Below are 23,959 nucleotides of genomic sequence, written 5' to 3' on the forward strand. Positions count from 1 at the left end.
GATCAAGTATCTAACAATTAAGAGCCCATATTCCCTGAAAATAAAAAAAAACAGTCCTGCCATTTCCGATAACTATAAAACATAACAATGATTGCGAAAATTTCAAACTTGATGGACAATGCACGTTAAAAAATAGGGTACAAGATTCCCTTTAAGGCTAACAAGATTACAAGGACAATAGTCATTATGCTAATGTCCATCACTACCTATATTTTTTGCCTTCTTTTCTTCTTTATTACTGATATTTTCTTCTCACCTTAGATATTTCAACCTGTGCTTCTTTTAATTTCCTCCTGTAGCGGCTTATCTCTCCTTTGAGTTGGGCATTATGACTCTGATAACTGGATACGAGATGACGAAGCTCACGGTTGATTGGACCTAGGATGGTAAACAACACATCATCATCACAGAACATGTCTAGTACACTCTCTAAAATTAGTGAGATCAATCGTCTAGAAATAATATATATCAGAACTACACCCCATATCAATGTAACTCGTCATATTGCTGGTTTCGAATTGCAACCTTCACAGAAAATGTAGAATAGAAATTACATAACATCAAAAGAGGCACAAAGTTAATTATAGAGCTGATATATTAAGAAAATGGTAGTCGACAAAAGTGAGTACATTCCGTTATATTATGATTGAAATATTATATTAGGACTTTTTATGTTTATTTGTATACATTATACATTAACTCCCAGTATGTTAATATTTCTTTGGTCAGGAGCCACCTCATTTTGTATCCTGTATCTATGAATATCATTTCACCCCTCTTTAATGACATCCTGAACAGACATAATGTAGTGGTCAGAAGCTGTATTGCTCTTGAATTATGGTGGCTTTAGCAGTTTGTTAAATGAAGTAAAAATAAAACAAATGCGGGTCAGACAGATGAAAAGATGACCATTTATAGAATCGCACTATGATATATGTGCGTGGAGGGATATATTATGTCAACCATACAACTGTTGTTGATGACTTCCATTAACAGATTGCGAATTACTTGACCCTTGACCTCAAAATTCTCTCATTCCATAGATGGTGTACACAGTTCCTACAGCAAATATTTTCAGAGTATCACATTCAGGAGCTGTGTCAATGAATATGTTCTATAATCACGTTCATCAATTATACAGTGCGTCCCAGTAAAAACGAAACCGAGATTAAGCGATGATTTATCATAACTTAATCACAAATACAATAGACAAATTATCTACCAATGTAAAGCTTAGAATCTCCTCTTTCATCTGATATTACTTAGATTATTCCCCATTCACGCATGAGTGAGCAAAAACAATTTGAAGAAAGGATACCAAAAACTCATTTGGCGGGGGTATCTGAATTTCAAAAAGAAAATCACATGCCTAAAAAGTTCAATATCTGCTCTTATATTTGATACCTTAATCATAAAAAATGGTCAAGAAGTAAAAAAGTTATGTTCCCTCGAAACAATGTTTGCATTTCCATAATTTCATTAAATAAACGTGTTTTCACCGGTTTCCCACAGAAGCTATCACGTGGTTAACAAAAGACTTAATGCATGGCTGATCATCAACAAAACGGAGTGTCAAGTGAGTTTGAATGCTAGCCTGTAGAACCTCTGAATTTTAGGAAATTATTGAAATTCAAGCCTAATTTCAAATAATCAGAACTTTGTTATTTCTTGACCATTTTCTGTAATTGAGGTATCAAATTAAAGAGCAGATATTGAACTTTTTAAAAATGTGGTTTTCTTTTTGAAACCCAGATACAGCCCGCCAAATGACTTTTTGGTATCCCCTCTTTAAATTGTTTTTGCTCACTCATGCATGAGTGAGAAATAATCTAAGTAATTTCAGATGAAAGAGGAGATTGTAAGCTTGACAATGGAAGGTCATTTGCCTATTGTATTTGTGATTAAGTTATGATAAATCATCGATAAATCTCGGTTTCGTTTTTTGTGGGACGCACTGTAGAGTTGCAAGGTCTTACAGTCACACTGATGATATGCTGTTCCTCTGAAGCAGATGCCTTGATATAAAATTGGGCTTTTTACATATCAACTACTTTTAATACATGGCAGAACCAAGTCTCGTTACAATATAAATTTTACAAGCAACTCTCTCAAAGTTTACTGTGTTCACTCACCGGTAACAGCTTTGTTAAAAGAAATCATAATTGGGAAAGCTTTCAATTTGAAGTTCAATGTGACAGGTTTCTTACCTGCTTGTTCATTAGCAGCTAGATTCTGTTCAAACTCTATCCTCAGCATCTCATATTCCTTCTGTACCTGAGCTAGATTATCTTCAAGCTGCATCACCTCTGTACGTAACTTTTTCTGACAGGCAAGTTCATCGCTCTATTGGAAATCAGGAGAGAAATTGGAGAGTATACAACTTATATTTCAAGATTACTACTTTCACTTTACACTGTTAGTAACTAGTTCCGAATTGGAATGGTCAAACACTGTAGTTCTTGACCATTTCCATTGGGACTTGTTAAAATTTGTAATAATAACTGATTGCTAAAAAATAATTTTTCCTAAATAATTCCATGTCATACTAAAAAATACACACACCATAATAAATTTCAAACCTTCAAAAAATGACAACGAACTATGGAAAAACGATATGCAGGGTTTCCAATTTTTCTTTCTTGAACTCACAGGTGGCAGCGATTAAATATCGCCCCATCATTAGGCCACTATATATGAAGATAAAACTTTGCCTGTTACTGCAAGATATCAATACAATTAAGTGCTACAGAACTGAATTTATCATAAGTTTTACTAAACATGCTTCTTATCAATGTGTGCGGTTAGAAGTCCTGTGGACTAGATCAAGTGAAATATAACATAACAATTTCACAGTCAAATTGAGGTATGTTTGAGCAAGAAATACAATCAAACACAACTCCAATAATCAAACAGAACTTGATCTAAAACCATTTAGAAGCACAGATTTGGGATTTGTGTATGATTTTCTGAGAACTTAACTCTTTCTGCAACGGGTTTCTAAACTGATAAAGTGCAGGAGGAAGTCACATTACATGTTTCAAATTTGCATTGAAATGTACACAAGACCAAAAAAGAATGCGGTATATTTATTTTACCTCCATCTGTTCAATCTGTCTGAGATGTGTATTCTTGGTCTGTTGTAATAATGCCCGAGAATCTTCCATCTGTGATTTCATCTCTTGGGCTTCTTTGTACAACACTGAGAACTGAGACTGAAGACATTTGTAGGTGGCCGTTTCCTTTATCACATGGTCAGGTAATAGTTTAATCTGTGTGGGTCAAGCAATAATGCATAGCAAAAAAACGAACAGGAAATGTGAAATGAAGCAACAAACCTGGGTTATTATACGCGTCCGAACAAGGGCTTATCATTTAAAGTTGAGTCATGTTTCAGGACTTCCATCATAAACTTGACTTGTGAAATTACTTGCCAAAATAGTGATCAATAACAGCAGCACAACCCCTGTATACATTTGAGTGCATTTCATCCACCCATACAACCACCCCACATCCAAGATAATAATATTGCAGAGCTGCCAACCTGAACAAAAACATTTCAGTATTTTAAAAGCTGACATTTTTTAATTTGAGAACATGAGAAGCAAAACTGAAAGACATAGAAACAGTCCAATACCCTATCTTTCACGCCTGCTGTAAATCAATTTTAATGTTTTATTTTGTAGTAGCCAACTTATTGTAATAAACTCTTAAGTAATTATTGTTGCATGCTTGTATAAATTGTATTTACCCTCTCCAAACTCTTGATGTAAAACTATGAAGCACTACAATATTTCTTTTTAACTCAAATTATACAAATTTGCCACTTTATACTTTTGAAGTCTCTCCAATCTTCTGGATTATTTTACCCGATGACTTAAACTGTAATCTCTTATACTACTGTTCTCCACATTACTTTCCATTAATTCTCATCAGCATGGTTTCCTAAATTTTAATTAATATGTTTGAGTTTTTACCATATTATATCTTGATTTGAATATTAACTTCAAAATTATATTTGCATACCCATGATACCATGTATGATTTATTACTTTTTTTTTTTCTCACTTTCCATTACATCCCTCTCCTTTCAGAGTACTCTCCCTACATCTCCTTAAACTCCTTTGCCTGTCTATACCTGCCTTTACCACCCCCTGTATTATCTGTCACTTATTACTTCTAGGTTCTCTTAATTTCTTTCTTTCTCCTTCCTTTTATTAATCTTTTATCATAATTTGATTAGATGTTACGGTTGTTATATGTATATTGATTTATTTGGTGTATTCTATTAAACAATGTAAATATCAAATACGATGTAAATTTTCAAATTCAAATTCAATATAAGTAATATGGTGAGAAAATCAGTATTTTCAAAGAAATACCATAGGATAACACATAAAACTGAAACTTTACAAATCAGTATTTTGCATGAAACCATCATTACTCTTCTCATTTTTCAGTACTAAATACGGAAAATCTGCACTACTTGGCAGCTCTGATCTTGCAATCAAAATTTGTGAAAGAAAGTCTTTAACAGAAAATAATGACCAAAGAATGTCTAATAGAGGACACAAAGAAAAAATAAACAAAAGGGAAACAAAGACTCACATTCATCTTTGACTGCTCTAAGTCTTTGACAACATCTTGGTATTTCTCTTGAAGCTTCTCCAGGTCATTAAGACGACTTGAAGCCAAGTCTTTGTTCTCTTCAAGATCATTCACAATACTCTGAAGCTGCAATATAAGATATATCAGACATGAGCATTTAAAACCAATAATGGTAAAAACAAAAATTTATGAAAAAATTGTCTGGATATTCAAATATCTAATTCCTTGAAGTGCTAAAATCACATTTACTCAATGATTCCATAAATGACGAGACATTACCAGACTTGTGTATTCTCATTCATGTTTTAACACATTCAGAGATAAGAAGTCCACAGTATTTTAAATGTCTATGCAATCACCCCACCACCATATTCTCTCTATGCACCGAGTCAATTGGATATGGCATCACTTCGGGATTCATTCTCAATCTAAATTTGATGAAATACAAGGTAGCAAGTAAATGCAGAAGTTTGTTAGAAGTTCCAATCATTTTTCATTTTTTGTCTTCCTGGAGAGCAAATAGTACTACATTTACAGTCAAACCTGGTTTAGTGACCACCTGTAAAGAAGTGCACCTGTCTGTTTAGACCACAAGTTTGGTTCCCCCTCAATAGTTCCCCCTCGAATAGTAACCTGTTCGCAAGTACCATGTGCTTATAAAAATTGCATTTTTGTCTCCCTTCGATAGTCTTTATATAGAGGTTTCACTGTATAATTATAATTTTTCCCACTTCCATCATTCTTATTAGTTCATAGATAGAATTAGCAGAACATCCCTAAACTAAGTAAAGTGAATATCACCAGTTTCATACCTGTTTTGATGCTAATCCACCTGATCCATCACCAGACCCTCCGATGAAGGTTGCTGTTTTTAGTTTAGTATAGCTTTCTTCTAGAAGAAGTTCTAGTTTGAACACTCTTTGCTTGGCCTGGTTAAGATCATACTGAAGATCATCCATTTGGTTATGAGCTTCAGCAAGTTTGGTTTCAACTGAAACAAGCTTATCACTGTAACCAGTATACTAGGATATAATAGAGAGAATCAAGAACCAGAGGCTCAGTTACTCATGGGAACTTCTTCAAAGGCAGTTACTTACTTTGTCCAGTTGTCTTCCTATTTCATATAGGTAATGACTTCAATTCTGGCAAAAGAATCTGAAGCATTTTTACTTCCTTCAAAAAATGTAACCTAAAACTAAAGGATATCTCCTTTTTATAATATACCGTATGGGCACTAGTATTCAACCCGGCATAATTAAAAGATTTTGACAAATTCCCCCAAATATTTAGAAAAAGGGAATTTATCTTAATTTCATACCTTTGTTATTTCCAGTGTAATCTGTTGTCAGGTATTTTCTTTATCAATCTGTCGACTGTATGCGCGGAGGATCGAATTATGCGGCGATGACCTTTTGCACTGAAATGCACTAGTATTCAACCTAGTGATGATAGATGGCTAATTTCAAAATGATTTAGATTGCTAAATTAGATCTAGATTTATGTAAGTTTCTGGCTTTGATTAATTCCCTGTTTGGTCTCATCTCAATTGGTCTAGTCCATAGTCGGATGGGACAAGGGCAGATTGAAAGACAGGGCATTCTTTCATCACTAGGTTGAATACTAGTGCCGACGGATCGAATACTAGTGCCAAAAACCATCGCCTTATAATTCGATCGCCCGCTCACACAGTCGACGGGTTGAAGAAAAAATAACTGAAAAAGAATAACCAGCATTTGCTCTTGGAAATAAGACAGGTCTGAAATTCAGGTAAATTCTATATTTCTATATATTTGAGGAAACTCTCCAAACGGGTTGAATACTAGTGCCCTTACGGTATTCTATTATTATTATTGCATATTAAATAAAGAAATTTAAACAAGTTACACTTTTATGGAGAAATAGCACAAGGGCTGGTTGGTACAACTATTAATACAGAGAGTTTTAGAGAAAGAATACATGTAAGACAATACACTGCATCAAAACAAACCCCTTGATACAGTATCTACAATGTTGCTAAATTATCATTTTGAATGAGATGACTTTTCATAGCTGGAATACTCCCAGGGAGTGGCAATCACATACACATTGTATGTGGGCAAACCGGAATCCAATGATCAGTATAATATATCTGCAAAGCGCTTTGAGATGTTGTATTAAGTGCTAAATAAAAGTGGAATTATCATCATCATCCTCATAATTATCATCATCACCTTCTTCATCACCACCATCTTCATCACTTCATCATCTTCATCACTTCATCATCACCATCATCATCATCATCATCAACACCATCAACTACATCATCACCAACATAATCATCAATATCAACGTGGAGCATTGTGGCCCAGTGGATTAGTCTTCGGACTTTGAAACAGAGGGTCGTAGGTTCGAATCCCAGCCATGGCGTAATTTCCTTCAGCAAGAAACTGATCCACAGTGTGCTGCACTCAACCCAGGTGAGGTAAATGGGTACCGGTAGGAAGTAATTCCTTAAAAAGCTGTGTGCGCTATGAACGCCTAGCTTAGCCGGGTATTATAGGAGCGCCTTGAGCACCTAACAAGGTGGATATGTGCGCAATATAAATACCCTATATTATTATTATTATTATCACCATCTTCATCATTCATCGTCATCATCATCACAATCACTATTATGTTTATTATTGTTAACAAGGCAGCTTTAAATGCTTTTACAACATTTTCAATTCAACAATTCTGAAAGGTAGGTTACCATTTCCAGCATACCTTCATAGTTGTTTCTCTTTGTCTTTCCTGCAATGAAGCCATCATGTCAGTCAATCTCTTGTTTTCTTCATACAGCTGATCATTCACTATCTTTAAACCTTGCTCAGACTCTGCAATATCAAAATTGAAAAAGAAATATGGGACGAATTCGTTATTATGCCCAGCCACCTTTAAATCTACCAGACCAAGTGAATACTTAGTCAAGTTTGTTTTTATTGTCAAAATTACTGTTATCCATTCTAATTTCAACAGAATGAATAGTAATATCAATTCATAACTAAAAAAATGTATGATTAATAGGTAATGAGAGTGGGATTACAACACGTGCCATTGCATCGGTGCAGCATAGAGCTTCAACATGCTACATTTACCAACAGACCAAAAGCGCTTGACAGCAACATCGAGTGTTCTATTAAAAAGCTTTATACCTTTGCTTTCTGGGTATATTTGCAAAATATGAATATATTCAAAATATTGCATAATGCAACAAAACATTGGTCCTTAAAAAATATTGAAATAGGCCCTGAACATTGGGGAAAGAACCTTAAAAAAAATTAATATAATTCCTACTGGTCACAAAAAAAACTTGCTGCCCTGATACTGACCTGTGACTGCCATCTCTTTGACAAATGTTTCCTGTCTACTCTTGAGATCATCAAAAGACTGGAGTAGCTTGGAGACTGCTTCTGTAGAAAACTTACAACGCTCTTTGAGTCTGATATCTATCTCTGTTTGATCACAGCTGGACATCATGGCAAGGAATGATGTGATCTCTTCATTGGCTATTTCAAATAACAAAAACAAATATTTAACCATATTGCTGATAATCGTTATCTTGTAAAAAAACCAAAAAAAATTCAAGTATGAATGCAAACTGAATAATTTTTCATATCAAAACTACAAGGCCCTTTAACCCCTCAGAAGGACAAGGCTTTTTTTCAATCACCTTAAAACCACTGTCGATAATAGGGGAATGTTTCAGCAGTCGTAAGACTGGTAAGGTGAACACCAAAGGCAAATTGATTTACCACAATGGGCTGGTGCAAGGACTGCAATTTGTTTTACAATAAAGATGCTTTTAAATAAAAGATGCATTTGCATTGGATATGTGCATGTAAACAAGCCTGATCCTCCTTAATGAGTTTCTAGATAGAACCAGCAAAATTTACAGTCCACATGAATCTATAGAAAAGCAAGTCTACTATTTTAAAGAAATTCTTGTTAAATCTTTGGTCCTCCGAGAAGGGGGGTAATACATGGATTAGTCTCCTGATTTTGAAACACAGAGCTATGGGTTCAAATCCCAGCCATGGCATCATTTCTTTCAGCAAATAATTGATCCACATTGTGCTGCACTCAACCTAGTAATGGATACCCAGTAAAAATTGTTTCCTTCAATACACCAAGTACTGCTAAAAAATGACATCTCGGGCTAAAGTCAGGGTAACAACTGTTTCAGCTTTGTAATCCTCTTGCAAAAAGCATTATAAATCCAGCTAGTATTTCTAATATCATCATCATGTAATGTTAAAGACTCCATGCGCATTATAAAGGAGGAAAAAATCGATCAATCCAACATTACCTTTCTTTTCTTCCTTTATGCTGTCTTTACTATCACTATCCATGTATATCCTCTCCTGTGAATCATCAGATCCTTCCATATTACAATCTGACCCCTGACCCTTGACTTCTACTGGTTCAACTTTGACCTCTATCCCAGGTTCCTGTTTGATTTCCTGTTTGATTGTGACTGGTTCTGTCTTGATTTCTGGTGACGGTTCAGGGTCAGGTTTGATAGGTGGAAAGCTGATGACAGGTGGAAAGCTAACTACAGCTGGTTTGGTCTCGGTGACAGGAACCTTGAACCTCTCTAGTAAGATCCTTAAATCTTCTTCAAGCTGTGAAAAATAATTGTTGATTTTTAAAGCAAATTTCAGCCAGATTAATGTAGAGGAGGTGATTTTCTATTGTCAATTTTAAAACACCCATAACTCATTATGCGCCATAATTGGCAAAAAGTATTATTTTTACTAATTTTGGGGTCGTGCATTAGTACCGCAATATACATGCAGTTCACTTGAGTGCCCCCCCCCCCCCCCCCGGCATTTCAGTGTCTTAGAAACAGAAAGTTTTTCTTGAAAGACAATTATGTCTGAACTTTGGTTTCTTACATCACCAACCCAATTTATCGTAACTTGTGAAAAAGTAAACAATAGTGAAATCAATGGGTTTTGTGAAAACCTGCAGCTATTTAGCAAATAAATTCAGTGCAAGTTAGACTCAAGCAATGTTGCTAATTTTTACACGCAAAAGCAACTCCAGGGCACCATTGCATAAAAGTTACCATAATGGTAATGGGTAACTATGTCATGCAATGGTAAAATGCATGATCACACTTTTACTGTTGCCGCATCTAAAGAATGGAACAACATCCCCTCTTTCATCAAACACTACAGACCAATTTAAGAAATCTCTAAAAACTTCTTTTCTAATTAGTCATTTTCTTTTTATCTCAATCGTACATGCATTTGTATGTAGTTTGATATGTTTGTAAATGCTGAGATATAGTTTTACTATGGAGAGCGTACTAAATGCTAGTTATATAATTAATCCTTGGTTCTGATTGGCTGTTGTTCAGAGTTACTATAGTATGGTAGCTACCATTAGATGGCAAAGTTACCATAATATTAACTTTTATGCAACGGGCCTTATTTAGCATGGATCCAACATTATCAATACTACTTTTAGTAATTTGATATTAAATATTAATGACCAGATTGTATCATGAAATTCTAAGCCTATTCCATGATTGAGAAGGGATTTTATAAGAACGAAAAAAAAATATGCCAATATTTTATTTTACCGGCTACCCATCCAAAATAAATTCTGAAGTAAAGTTATCCAATAAAACATTTATCTTGTTAATATATACCGTATTACAAAGGATATATCCTTCATCAGTTGATATCATAACCAGTTTATGGTATATAATCTAGTAATGAATTGGAATGTAATAGTGACATGAACTTTTGGGGGATTTACCAAAACTTAAGATAAGCTTTAATTAATATACCCCTATTTATACAATTTCATGAACTTTAAAATCCCTTTTTAAACACTCTTCAATAAAACAAGATTCATACCCATTTAAAAAAATACATAAAAAATTACATTTCATCTTTAAATGAAACCCTACCTCTAAGTTGACTAATATATTTTTCAAAAAGTGTTCACACTCATTGAATCTGAAGAAAAATATTATATTGACACCTACATGTAAATGGAAATGAGAAGCTGAGACAGAGGTTAAGTCCTGCTGTTTGGTTATCTGATGTTAGAATTTATCATGTCAAAGCAGACAGCCATGCATTTAAAAATGAGGTGATAACTAAAAACATACCTTAAATGCTAAATACATTATTACTATTCTTTCCCCATGTCAATTTTTGAAGCAATTGTTGCAGTAGATAGAATGAAATTGCACTTTCTTGTCTATTGATATTCATTCAATCAACACATTAAGATCATCATATGGGCTAGTTTGATCTCACGAATAGTAGTATCTGAAGTCAGTGCCATTCAAACAAAGGGTTACATGGAAAAGATGTAACACTACATGTTTGCATTCAGTGGACTGACAATTTTGTATATACTTGAAATTTATGGCAACTACACATCTGCCATCTTGCATGGTGATGTAGTTCAACCATCAGTCATCAAATCTGAAGGGTATCCCTCACAGCTTCCCTTTCACATACCCAGCTAGCTACTACCCCATTCTTCAATTTCAAAGACACTGCACATACCCCTAGTATTATCCAGTAATAGTTCATCTGTGGCCAATCCTTGACATTGACCCCCTGCCCTACTCCGTGTTTTGGCAACAATCATGCTGTTCATAATTATATGTCACATCAAATGAACCGTACCACAGATATGCCAGAAAATATTTTGTGACTAAGTACTTCAATTGGTAAAATACCTCATTTAATCTATTTAACCCTAAGACGGGGGGGGGCTGATTTTTCGCGATAAATCTGCCGCTCGAAATTTTTTGACCGCGTCGCTCACTGACTTTTTACAAGTCTCGCGCAACTTTTGAAACCAAAATTGTGACCCCCGGGTACGCGGTTCCCAAATTATGCAACATTTCGTAAGTACATGCAGACCCAAAATTACTCAAAAACGTGAATTTGTGTACAAATCCAATGCAAATAGTGTTTTTAGCCAAAATTGATCAAATGTGTCATTATTTTTCCTTTTACTGCTTCAAATCGATTAATTTCATCTTGTTTGTGGTCAAAATAAAGTCCCCGGCAATTTCCATTGAAAAAACAAGAAGTCGAAAAACAAAGAAATACATAAGAAATTTAGAAAACAATAGAATACATAAGAAAATAAATGTGATGTTGAAATTTTTGAAAAATAAATTTGATCAGATGCCTATCAAGAGTATGTGAAACAAAAATTAGCATTTTAGGGGCATTATTTTATTAATTAGAGCAAACTTATGATATTTCACGCATAAATTAGCATAATTAATGAGCAATGAGATTTTTTGCAGAATTTGATAGTATAGTTTTGTAGATAATGCCATGGGTAACACGCGTGCCAATTTCCGTCGTGATCCACGATCGACGACCAAGATCATGAGGGGGAATCAGCCCCCCCTCCCCCCCGTCTTCTTAGGCGTCGAAATAGCCCAGAATAGAATCATGAAGCAACTATAAAATAAGATTATTTTGTGTTGATAATGGATCAATTGAAATTCAAAAGAAAAGAACATACACTTACAACAATTATGGATTTTATTTACCGATAAAAACATAAATAAGAATTTGAATTCCTACCTGTGTCCAGTATTGATTCATCAATCCCAGTACATATTCATCTGTGTTCTGTCTTTGTTGGAGACGTTCAATCTGCCCTCTAAGATCATTCTCCAGGACACTCCGAATGTCAAGTCTCTCGACCAACTTTTTATTCTGAAATCGCAGCACTTTGATATCCATTTCCTCCTACAAATGACACAATATTTGGGATATCATAATTTAAGATATTGTCACTTGAATATCAACTGAACAAAACAGAAAAAGTTAGAATCACCAATCAAATATTAAGGATCTTATGATCGATGTGTGGTGATTGATTAGTATTGCAAAATACTAAGAGGGAGCCAGGTGTCGTTAAGCATTGTACATCAGTGCTATTTAACTTAGAGTGCTAAACATCTCTGCACTGCAGTGAAAGTCTTCCCATAACTCAAGCTTTAGTTCAATAAACCAAAACCCAATGAGAGGGTCAACTTGAGGAGATACAGTAAAATGAGATGATCGATATAAAAGGTAGTTTTATCAAAATCAGTTACAGAAGTTTGAAAAGCCTTGTTGTACTATCTATAGGATCCCCAAATTGGAAAAAAAGCTTCAAAGTGGCTCATTCTGTGGTCAAATCTCGATTCATTTTTTTTTACACACAAATTTTCAGACTTCCCCCACTATCTCTAAAATCGCATCTTGCCTCCTGACCACAACATATGCAAGGTCAGGAGGAGATAATCAGAATTGGGTAAAATAAAGGGGAAATCTTTAAAATTGTGTACAAAACAAATGGAGAGTTGTCCACAAAATCAACATTTTGAAGCATGTTTGCCAATTTGAGGATCGCCATAGAAAGTGATCCAAGACTTTTCAAACATTCATAATTCGTAACCAAGTTTGATAAAACTTGTTTTAAACTGCTCCTCACATTTAACTCTTTCCAATAAGATTGATGCAATAATTGAGTTTTGGTTTCCTTTAACATTGTCAACAGTTGGGATATGAGCTGGCTGGACATTCATCATTTAAAACAGATTATTTGTTTTAAGGACGTTCCACAGTTAAAGTGAAATCCATGTCATTTTCACCAAACTTTGCACGTAGATACTTTAGAACCTTAATATTCGAAATATGCAAAAATTAACATAGGTCCATGTGCTTGATTTTTTGCTATAGAGCTTCAAATTTCACCCAAATTGATGTTCTTAAGAATTGCGCATTCAAAAGAATTTGGCATTTTTAGACCGCCCAAGATTACTACAATGAGTTTAAACCTCCATTACTCATTCAAAATACATGAAAAAGGTCATCAAATTTCGCAAGAGAGTTAATAATTGTATCGTTAGAATGAAGAATCTATTAATAGTGCTATTTGTTTGCAATTTTAAGTTTAACAGCACTGTCAGTTCTTAAAAATGGCGTAAAAGATAACAAAATCCCAATCTGAAAAATGTAAAATTTCAGTAACAAACTACAAACGTACAATAAATGCTGCACTTTATTCAAAATCCATGTCATTTTCACCAAAATTTGCAGAGTTGTAGAGGAAGGTATACCTAAGAGGTACAAACATTAAAAAATAGGGGTTCATGTGCTTGTTTTTAAACTATCAGCATTTTTATTAGAGCAAATGTGCTTTTTAAAACACCAAAAATGGGCCGAATGCTTAGTATCTATGTGAAGAAAAAATCAAAACCACTCTACCATTTATTCAAACTCGGGCTAATATTCGTGATTCTTGGCAGCACTGCAGAGTAAAGTATTTTGAAATTGTAGAGAATATTTTTTTGAATGGTCCATGGAATAATTCAATTTTTTAGCTTCATGAAATAACGCATCGGATCTGCAGTTAAAGTGCAGAAGATGAGAAAAATCAGCTCATACCCGCAGCTAATTAATACCTGTTCATCCATTGTGACGTCAGCGCGCAGAGTGTAAACTATGCGCAGATCATAATGCGCACAAACATAACTGTGGAACGTCCTTAAAGAATCAAAGAGAAAGCTAGACTGTGAAAGCTATACTGAAAATGGAACACACTCTGTTGAAGAAAGTGTGGCAGTGCAACCAAACTTAACTTTTGAGATTACTTTAAAAAAAATAATAAACTGACTTTTGTATAAGGACAAATACAAAAATTCATTGAAATGAAAGTGAGGCAATAGATACAGAATGTAATGTGGCAGACAATTGATAATTATTTCATCATTCATTTGGGAAACAATCTAATTTGTTTGCCCAAAAATCTCTACACAGCAGCAGAATTCAAAATGAGACTATCATCACCTGAGAGGAAACTGATCCTATGCTGTAAGGTTCTACATAGACCTTTTTGGCGGGAGGCTCCCCTGTGCTGCTGGAGGCTCCCTGGTTAGGAGATGACGAAGTCTCACTGATGGACCTCTTTGACGTCATGGTTGCCTCCTGTCTCGAAGAGTCTAAACAAGTGAATAATCAAGAAAAAGAGCAATGACATCTACACTCTAAGTGAATTTACTGTTTAGTCAGGTCCTATCTGTTGGCAAGCACTTTTCTAGTTAAAATAATTGAGGATCCTTTTCTAGAGCACCTATCAATCAAACTGGTTTCAGGCCTCCTGAAGACTGCCAATTTGACATTGGTCGCCTCTCTCAGCATTTATCAGTATAACTTGTAGTACAAGGCTAAAACATCTAGATTTAATTGAGTTCTCAATAAGAACAAACATATTTCTTGGTACTGATTTTATTTCACCCCGATACCATTCCAATGCAATGTTTTCATCCTCATGATGTGGTCAAGGGTCTCAATTCAAAACTGAAATGGCATGTCAGTCAGTGAATCATATTACCAATTACTTTTCATAAATTCAATCATATCAAACATATTGTCTTAAAATTAATTAAATTTCCACCATGAATACACCAATACCTACACAAAAATAAAGGAAGTTTTGCCTAGATGAGATCACTTTTCTTTTTTACGATATCAGCTTTCAATTGCACCCCTCTTCAAACACGAAATATTTTGGTCACTTAAAAATGGTAATGTATACTGAACGTGTGTTTTCTGAGGGAAAAGTTGGAAAATTCAAATTATCACTGATCAGCTATTTTGACCATATTTTGTTGTTTTGAAAAATATAAAGACTGAACATTTTTTGGCCCTTATTCATCATCTTTCAATTCAAATTCTCTTTGGAAGGATATTTCAAAGTTCTATGCATATTCAAAGTTTTTGTGTTTTTTCAGCATTTTAAAGTTTTTGAGACCTTTATTACATTACATACATGTGCGTAACATGCCGTATCTTGAATTTGAAATAGATACTCTTTCTACACATTTCTTTTTTTGGGGGGAGGGGGAACATGCATATCCACTTGTCAATGAAAGTGGCCACTCTGGGACTGGTGAGCAGTGGACAATCACACACACATTCAAAATCAATTAAAAAAATGCACTCAACTCCATGTTCCACTGTAATCTGCATTTGCATTATGATCTAATCAGAAAATATTGATGCTTCCTTCTTGCAGTTTTGCAATAGACCTCATCGCAATTAGCTTCATGCAAAGGATCATCGGATCGAAAAGGAGGCAATAGCTAATTGCGATAAGGTCTACCATTGAACTAATATTGTTGTATTACAACAATTTAAGCTTTAGTTTACAATGTAGCAAGGTTAGTTGATTGGTTTGACAATTGATTTAATGTTCATAGTAGGGCTGTTATCGTTGAGAAAATATCTTACCGATATCGATAACTATCGACAAAAGAACATAATCAATACGCATTTTTTATGCATTATAGTGATGTCACATACTCGCGTTGGTCAAAATTTGTATCTGCCACTGAACCCAGAATGCTTTAAAATATGCGTTCATCGGATGTAAATGACTACATGACATCTTTTAACAAACGAATTTAGCATAAATACATGTACATCCTCATCTTTCATGTCATTAGCATTATTTTAGGGTTGGATGAAGTTTTATTGATAATTTTTTTGGCTTTTTGGACATCGTTCTGAGCAGTCAACGTCTTTCGCCTATCCGCTATTTCGATATCGTGCTGTACATCTTCGAATGTAGAGGGCAGCAACACACGGCTAGGCTGTGTGCTAGCTGCTTTCTATGTTAGTTGTTACTTTGATAAAATTGAGCTTGCGCTTGTGATGTTTTCGATTCGATCGAATGGAGTCAGGTGCAGTAACGATGTTTGGATTGTCACGATCTCATCCCGACTTTGTAATAATAGGGAAGTGGGAGTGAGATCATGTTTTGTGGCTAGTATTTTGTATTCGTATTGTTGAGATTTTGGAGTAATTTCTGTTGCTGTTCTGTGCAGTTTGAGGAAAAATATGTTTTCCGTGATTTTCTGTTTGAAAAGCCACTTTCAAAGGGCCGTTTCCGTGAATTCCGTGAAATAGCGGAAAATCTGTGTCCCGACATAACAACGGGTATTATCGACGAGAGAAAGGTTATTGATATCGCTAAGTAGCAAAATACAAGTGATTATCGACAGGACAAGCGATAAAGACATTATCGATAACAGCACTAGTTTATGGAGTTGTCCTGATTGGTTTTCTCCTTTGTTTCTTTTCCCTTGTTATGGAATGTATGATGGTGCTCCCCAAGTCTGCGCACATAATGATATGAGTTAAGATTTAACATGAATTTCTTATTTCACAAAATCTATCCGTAAATAATATTACTTATAAAAGTGTACCAAATATCTCATTAAAATTTGAAAGAAAATCGATTTAAACCTCGGGCAGTCATTTTCAGATTGAAAAAAAAAATGGTACCCCATGTCTGTGCACCCATTCACTTTGCATACGATTCAGGGACTTTGATGGGATTTCAAGGCTGAATTTTGAGGCCGTCACATGAAATGCCCAAAATTAATTATTTTTCAACCATTTTGAGTCAGATTTTTTAATGAATATCCGTCTTTGTATGGCATGTGCAAAGTTTGTGTATCTTCTTTTACTAGAATCGCACAGATACATGTGTGTGCAGACAAGGGGGACTGCGCAGACTTGGGGGGAACTTGCAATACTTTGTAGGGATAAGTTTTTTCATGTATAAGATCTATGTCTTTATTGTCTATATGTCACGGTGCACTCGTCACAAGCACTGCTGACAGAGTTGCTACCTCCATTGTGTTGTTAAATTTTTGAAATTGTATTATTAGGGTGACTGCACACAGATCTAAAAATTTTGGCCCTTTTCACCACATTCACACAGCCAAAACAGGCATTTCTGACATATGATCCCGTTATCCAAATTTAATGATTTTGGTATGAAATAAAAGAGAATAAAATGCTCCAAATGACCTATTTAGTTTACATTTGGTTACTACCATAATTTTGATGTGGCATTGAAAAGGGAAGTTCAAAGTCTCGTATCTTGTGAATAAATATACCATATTTTTGTAATCTAGCGGGTTTTTGTAGTATCGATAATGGCGAATCTAATGGAAATACTAATTTTTCACCTTTCCTTTAGAATCAAGTGTCAGTAAGACTCAGAAATGATTTTAAAACACCCTTCCCCCACTACTCCACAAAGCCCAATGCAAAACTGCACACAAAATATCTGCACTCTGTGTGTGGTCGTGTGTTTCAGCTGTGTGTGTGTTGTGATAAATCATACTACAGAGCCTATTGGGAGCATTTGGCTGAATTTCATTCAAAATTCATTTATTACTCAAAAACCGATTGATGGATTACTATGAAATTTGGTAGATTTCTATTTTGCACTATTTTCATCAAGATCTGAAAAAATCAGACAGCTTAATGAAGTGGTTGATGAGAAAGACAAATCTTGCATTCTCCCTAGTATTATCAATGCTTTTATCTTTGGAAATAAATGTTGAATTGAATTGGAAAATTGAAATGATATTGGTAATAACGATAGACCTTATCGCAAAATTTTGTTAAATTGCTCTTTTTCCGATCCCATGATCTTTTGCATGAAGCTATTGCAATAAATTTTATTAAGGTACAGGAAGCATCAATATTTTCTGATAAGATCATTATGCGAATACAGATTAACTTGTACATGTTGTACCGGCAAGTTGTATTTTATAACGTTATTTTGTCTAGATCTAACGTTAGACAGAGCTTCATCTGTTCACAACTTAAGTTCAGCCTGTTCAGGAGGATTTCTGACTCATCTGCCTAGCTAGACCAAAAGCTTCAGTCTCTGTTAAATTGGTTGTTCGGCTGAACTCCGTTGGCTCCACTCATCAATTACAGAGACCGAAGTTCTAACTCGATCTGTACAGGGACTTAATGGCCATATGTTTATGTATTAAGTTTGGATAAACCAGGGAAGTGGGAGTTCTAGTTGTTTTATTATCAATAAAAAATCGAGAAACTTCATAAGTCACCGTTTTTGTCCGTTTAAGTTTATATTTTCCCGTTTTGGTGCATTTCAGGCCAAAATGGAATAATAATCTTTATTTTGGTCCAGTTCTTTTTATAGATTTTTATGAAATAAAGACAAAAATTGATGAGCCCCGTCCGGGGGATTTTGCATTGTTAGGAGAAATAAAAAAAATGTAAATTTTTTTTTTTAACTCCTCGAAACAGATGCCTGGGCCTTCTCAGCCTCCGGAAGTTCTGAGTTAAAACAAAGTTTTAAAAATACTGAACAGAAGTTCTGTTCATTACTTTTAAAACATATTTGGCATTATCCTGGCCTGATTTAAGTCACCACTCCATTCACTGCCGTTCATTTCATCAGCGGCGGCGACTTCTTTCCTCTCCCGTTTTTGTACACGTCAACGAGCGCACACACACTGACACACACGAGAAGAGCAGAGATGCCAAGTTCAAAAAAATGTTATGCGTGAGATTTTCATGACTCGGCGTCTCTGCACGCGCGCGGCCAGTACTTACACTTAGGCCTATACGTTTCAAAAAGGCGCGCGCGCGCGAGATATGGGCTTCATCATGATATCGATCCATACTACAAAACCATGCGATGCACGCACACGATTCCTCGTATCAGTCATACTACTAAGTACTATTAGTATTACTAGCTGTGCGCCGACTGCACTCTCGATTCGTCTCGCGTGCCGGGGTAGACGCGAAGGCGGTCGGCCAGTGCGTATAATCTAGCAAATAATGCTACTTTTTCTCTTTTTTTTTTGTCGGGTACCGATGCGTGAAATCGTGAGACGGACCCTGGTCCTGGATGCGCGAGTCTCACGCACAATGCGTGAGACTTGTCTTGGTATGGTAGCTCTGGAAGAGAGGTGACTTATTTCAGGATAAGGCCACATATTTTACTATTAATAGTTCGTTACTACCTTGGTTATCATTTACCACTCATTATAAGAGATTAAGACCCTGCTTCGCGAGCTTCGTCAATTCTCATCTCTCAGTCTGAGAGACGTCGACTCAGTCTCAGACTCAGGTCATCTCACACTCACAGTCACACAGCACAGCAGTCAGACTCAGCGTCATTTTCAAGATCATTCGCACTCGTCTCGGTCTCATTTCAAACTGACTGTAATTTCATACTCAGATTCAACAAATAAACATTCATTTTACAAACACTACCAGCGTATCTTTACAACATACATGATACATCTAAGTGGCCTTATACCTTCTAATCAAAAGACTGGAATAACGCCCTGTTTTTCTTGCCTCCTTTTCGTCCATAAACTCTTGGGGGAGAAAATCAAGCAATCAGACATTCTGCTTCCGGCCGGGCCACCGTACCGGGGTCAAGGCGCGCGATGGCAGAGGCTAGTCTGCAAGCACAGACTCAAATTTGAAACTTTAAACAAAAAAATGTCTAGAAATGAAGACTTGACTCCAAACCCTCTATCTGTGTGTCTTTTTGGTAGTACCATTCAAATTACATACCGGATCTTGTCTCACTACTTCAGAATCTGTATTATGCACTAGTTTTGTGCGAAATGCGAAAAGGAAAGGTCTGTGTCCGCAGACTAGAAAAGAGAGAAAGAAAGGCATATTCACTCAATCATTTCCAGAACAGAATGGCAGACCACGAAGATCTGGAATTCAACCCATTCTACAAATCTCTTCAGGTTAGGGAAGCTCAGTCATATATTTTGGTGCCTACTGGGTATAGTTTTTAGGTTCTAACCTTATTTACCGGCATTATAAATTTATGGTGTGAGTCTGACACGCTCTTTCTTTTCGGTAGCTGACTGACGCGATCGCAACACAACATGAACAACGTCAAGTCAGTCGTGGGCCCGGGGCTGGGGCGCGGCGCGGCGCATTGACAGGATCCCTGGCCTGGCCTGCGCTGGGGACCAGGCATGCCAGGGGTGATATTCAGAAAACGTTCTTATCTTATTCGTTGAGATAAGAAGACGCTAAAATCAACGCAAATCGATATTCTGAAAATCCTCTTAACGTGCATTCTAAATTATCTTTAAAGACTGCCCCCTTCTTAATAATAATATTCAACATTACATGCCCATTATTTGATATTGATAAAAATATTACCAATGACAATGTTTGATCCAATCAAAATGCGCTTTACTTTTTATTAATTGGCAGTTTAAACAATAAATAGAAGCATTCCTTAGACTTATGTCATGGACGCTGCATGTACACTCTTTCTGGGCGAAATAGGCATTATAATTTATATAGGGCCTTTTTATATTCTAATCAAATTTGTGTAATCATGATAGGTACCTGTCTCGCTTAACAATGCGAGCGCGAAGCGCGAGCTGAAAACTTAGATAATTCAGACCTGAAGTGGGGCATTCTAAGTTTTCTTTGCAGGAATTAACCAGGACCATACGTATTTCATTAACCAAATGATGCGAGCGCGAAGCGTGAGCTGAAAATTTTCGATATTCAGATCAGAAGAAGGGACATTTTAAGGACTGATTTTAGGAATTCATGAAGAGCAGACCTATCTCACCATTCCACGAAAAATGCGAACGTAATCACGGACAGGAAATGTTTCATATATACGAAGACCTTAACATGGGGCAATCACTTTTGAGTCATGAAAAAAAAGCATATGTCACTACATAAAACAATGATAACTCAAGTGCTAGGAAATATATTTGGTTTATATTGACTTGAAAACGGGATGTTTTGGTACAACAGGATTATATATCTCGTTAAACAGACAATGCGAGCACCAGGAACAATTGAGATGTAGGCCCTGGGCAAATTATGTTTCATAAAGTTATGATAAAAATGTTTCTTATGTAATGTAACTTAACATAATTATAATATAATATAACATTATAATGAATAATATTTTCTTCTTTCCCACTACGTTTCTCTTCCTTTCTCCCTCTTTTCTCCTTTTCCCCCTTTCCCCGTTTTTTTTTTTTGTCAGACGATGGGGGGGATGTGCCCCCCATGTCCCCCGTAATTACGCCACTGTATGTCCATATGGCAAATACCCCTCCAATATTATTATCTTTTTTGCCCCATGATGGTTTAATAGTTTATTAGAGATTAAAAGAAAATTGACATTCCATCTTAATCCCTTCCCAAAGACCCCAACATTGATGAATTGGAAGTATTTCATTTGGAAATGGTGAACTGGCTCTTTATTTGCATTTTATGATTCAATAATATTATTTTATTTGTTAAGCGGTATTTTTGGAAGAATTTTCACCAATAAAGCAATTATCTCTTGTGATTTTTTTTTCATTTCTTTCGTAAAAAGTGGGGGGATGTTTGTACAGGCCATCCCCCCCTCCTCGAAAAGTGGGGGGGATATATCCCCCCCATCCCCCCCGGGATTTACGCCAGTGCATTAGTTATGCCCAATAATATGTTTCGGCAATTGGACATAATATTTGACCAAAGGTTATTCTTTTGTTTTACTTTGTTGTGAGAATGGCACCATGAAAAACCTGACATAATATTTTAAAACTTGTGTTATTCCCATGTTTTTTGCATTACAGCTATGAAACTTGGCTGGATGTTAGTAGAGATATTATATTTTGCCTTGATGTATGTTTTGCATGGTCAAGGTCATTGATAATAAATTTATGAAATATTAGATCATAATTTTTGCATATTTTTAAATATTTTTGCCTTTCTGGTCAATTAAAGTGGAAATGTTTAGTTGAATATGCTGTGTAATGCTATTCAAAAGTATGAAAATATATTTTTTGACCACCACCTAGATTATTGATGTGTTATTACCTTCTATCGCCTTTTCCCTCTAGAGTTCAACAGGAATTTTAATGCAGATTGAGCTTTATTATGTCATTTATTAGTAAGCACATATTTTTTTTTAACCACAGGTGGGAAATTCACATGTTATAACCTTGAACTTGATAATGAAATATGAAATCATAATTTCATCACATTTTTCCCCTTAAGGTCAATTATACAGGAATTTTAATGCAGATTGAGCGTTATTATGTCATTTAGCAGTAACAGTAAGCACATGAATTTTTAACCATTTTTTTTTGGTGGAAAATTCACATGCATTATGACCTTGAACTTGATTTATGAAATATATGAAATCATAATTCTGTTAGTTAGATCTAGATCTATAGCATTTTAGTTGTTGCTGTAAATGTAGTTTCCAACTTTCTTTCCCTATTATACTCATTTGATATTATAAAGGGAAGTTTGATTACCTTGGAATTACTTTGATATTTCATTTTCAAAGACAATCATTGAATGATTGATCAACATTGTTATGATTTTTCTCGTGTTTGAATTGCGCGCTCGACAGAGCAAGAAATTGTTCAAAGAAATGACTGGGACATGTTACTCTGCCGAGCAAGGCATGGCCAATTATCAATAAAAAAATTGAGAAACTTCATAAATAGCAAGTTTAGCAACAAATGATAATGATAATGCTACGTACCAAAAAATACCGAATACCATTGACGCCTTCTGGGGGTGCCAGCTGAAGATATTCTCTCAACAACCATTTCACTTCTAAGACAGTGACGGACATGGCTTTTTAGGGGGTATGTTAATTTTTCATGTTTATTCATCAGTTCCTTTATAATTATGAGGAGGTTTGACCAATCAGAACGATGCCCTGGGCCTTTGAAAACAACGCATCACAAGTATGTCTTTCTCAGTTCATTCACAAATCACGTGCCAAAAGCAGACAGCTCGTGAGTGTGTACAAAGTCAATGGGCTCCCATTGACTGTGCGTGGAGAGCGATCGCGGTCAACGAGAAATGTCTTGTGACTGAAGTCCCTAATGAATGAAAAAAAGAAAGAAAGAGAAAATGAACGAATAAAAAAGTGTAAAAAGTGAAGGAAGAGAGAAAAAAGGAAAATGAAACAGAAATAAATAGAGAGAAAAGATGAAAGGAAAATAAAAATCTAAAGAAAGATAAAAGGAAAGAAAGGTAAATTCAAAGAAAAAAAAAGAATGAAAAGGGAAAATAAAAAGGCAGGAAAAGTGAAGATTGAATGAAACAACAAAAAAAGAAAACAAACAAAAATTAATGGAAATAATAAAGAAAAAGATTTTGAAAAAATAATAGAAGAAAGACAGAGAAAAATGAAGAAAGAGAGTAAATAAAGAATGAACAAAAAAAGAATGAGTGAAAGAAAGAATAACAAAGAAAGAAAGTAAATAAGACACAAAAGTGTCAGAAAGCAAAAATAAAAAAAATGAAAGAAAGAACAATAGAATGAACGAAAACAGAGAAAAAGAGAAAAATAATAATAAAAGAAAGAAAACAGAAAAATAAATGGAAATTGATTAAAAATTTAAGGGAAGGAAGAAAGAAAGAAAAAAGGGATAGAAAAAAGAGACGGGCAAAATAAAGGGTGAATGAAAGAAAGGGTAGAAAGAATGCTTGTTACTACC

General features: G+C 35.2%; 2 protein-coding genes across 3 annotated transcripts in view; one reads left to right on the forward strand and one right to left on the reverse strand.

Moving 5' to 3' along the window:
• The window catches only part of LOC129254868 (E3 ubiquitin-protein ligase BRE1A-like), a 32,375-nt gene extending 12,470 nt beyond the window's left edge, over positions 1-19,905 (reverse strand). For both annotated transcript variants that reach the window (XR_010295533.1, XM_054893407.2), the window contains exons 1-11: positions 19,768-19,905; positions 14,457-14,608; positions 12,201-12,368; positions 8,933-9,248; positions 7,956-8,132; positions 7,351-7,460; positions 5,418-5,627; positions 4,606-4,731; positions 3,096-3,269; positions 2,208-2,343; positions 257-378 (exon numbers count right to left, since the gene is read on the reverse strand). Coding sequence is in view for 1 of the 2 variants with exons in the window: in XM_054893407.2 (XP_054749382.1) it covers positions 257-378; positions 2,208-2,343; positions 3,096-3,269; positions 4,606-4,731; positions 5,418-5,627; positions 7,351-7,460; positions 7,956-8,132; positions 8,933-9,248; positions 12,201-12,368; positions 14,457-14,585 (1,668 nt within the window). In the remaining variant the exon portion in view is untranslated. The remainder of the gene's footprint in view (positions 1-256; positions 379-2,207; positions 2,344-3,095; positions 3,270-4,605; positions 4,732-5,417; positions 5,628-7,350; positions 7,461-7,955; positions 8,133-8,932; positions 9,249-12,200; positions 12,369-14,456; positions 14,609-19,767) is intronic.
• LOC129253595 (ankyrin repeat domain-containing protein 27-like) overlaps positions 19,896-23,959 on the forward strand; it is a 32,578-nt gene continuing 28,514 nt past the window's right edge. Inside the window, exon 1 of the mRNA XM_064108817.1 lies at positions 19,896-20,215. Within this exon, the coding sequence (XP_063964887.1) occupies positions 20,084-20,215 (132 nt within the window). The 5' untranslated portion in view covers positions 19,896-20,083. The remainder of the gene's footprint in view (positions 20,216-23,959) is intronic.

Source organism: Lytechinus pictus, chromosome 2 (assembly GCF_037042905.1).
Source record: "Lytechinus pictus isolate F3 Inbred chromosome 2, Lp3.0, whole genome shotgun sequence".
NCBI classification, from domain to species: Eukaryota; Metazoa; Echinodermata; class Echinoidea; order Temnopleuroida; family Toxopneustidae; genus Lytechinus; species Lytechinus pictus.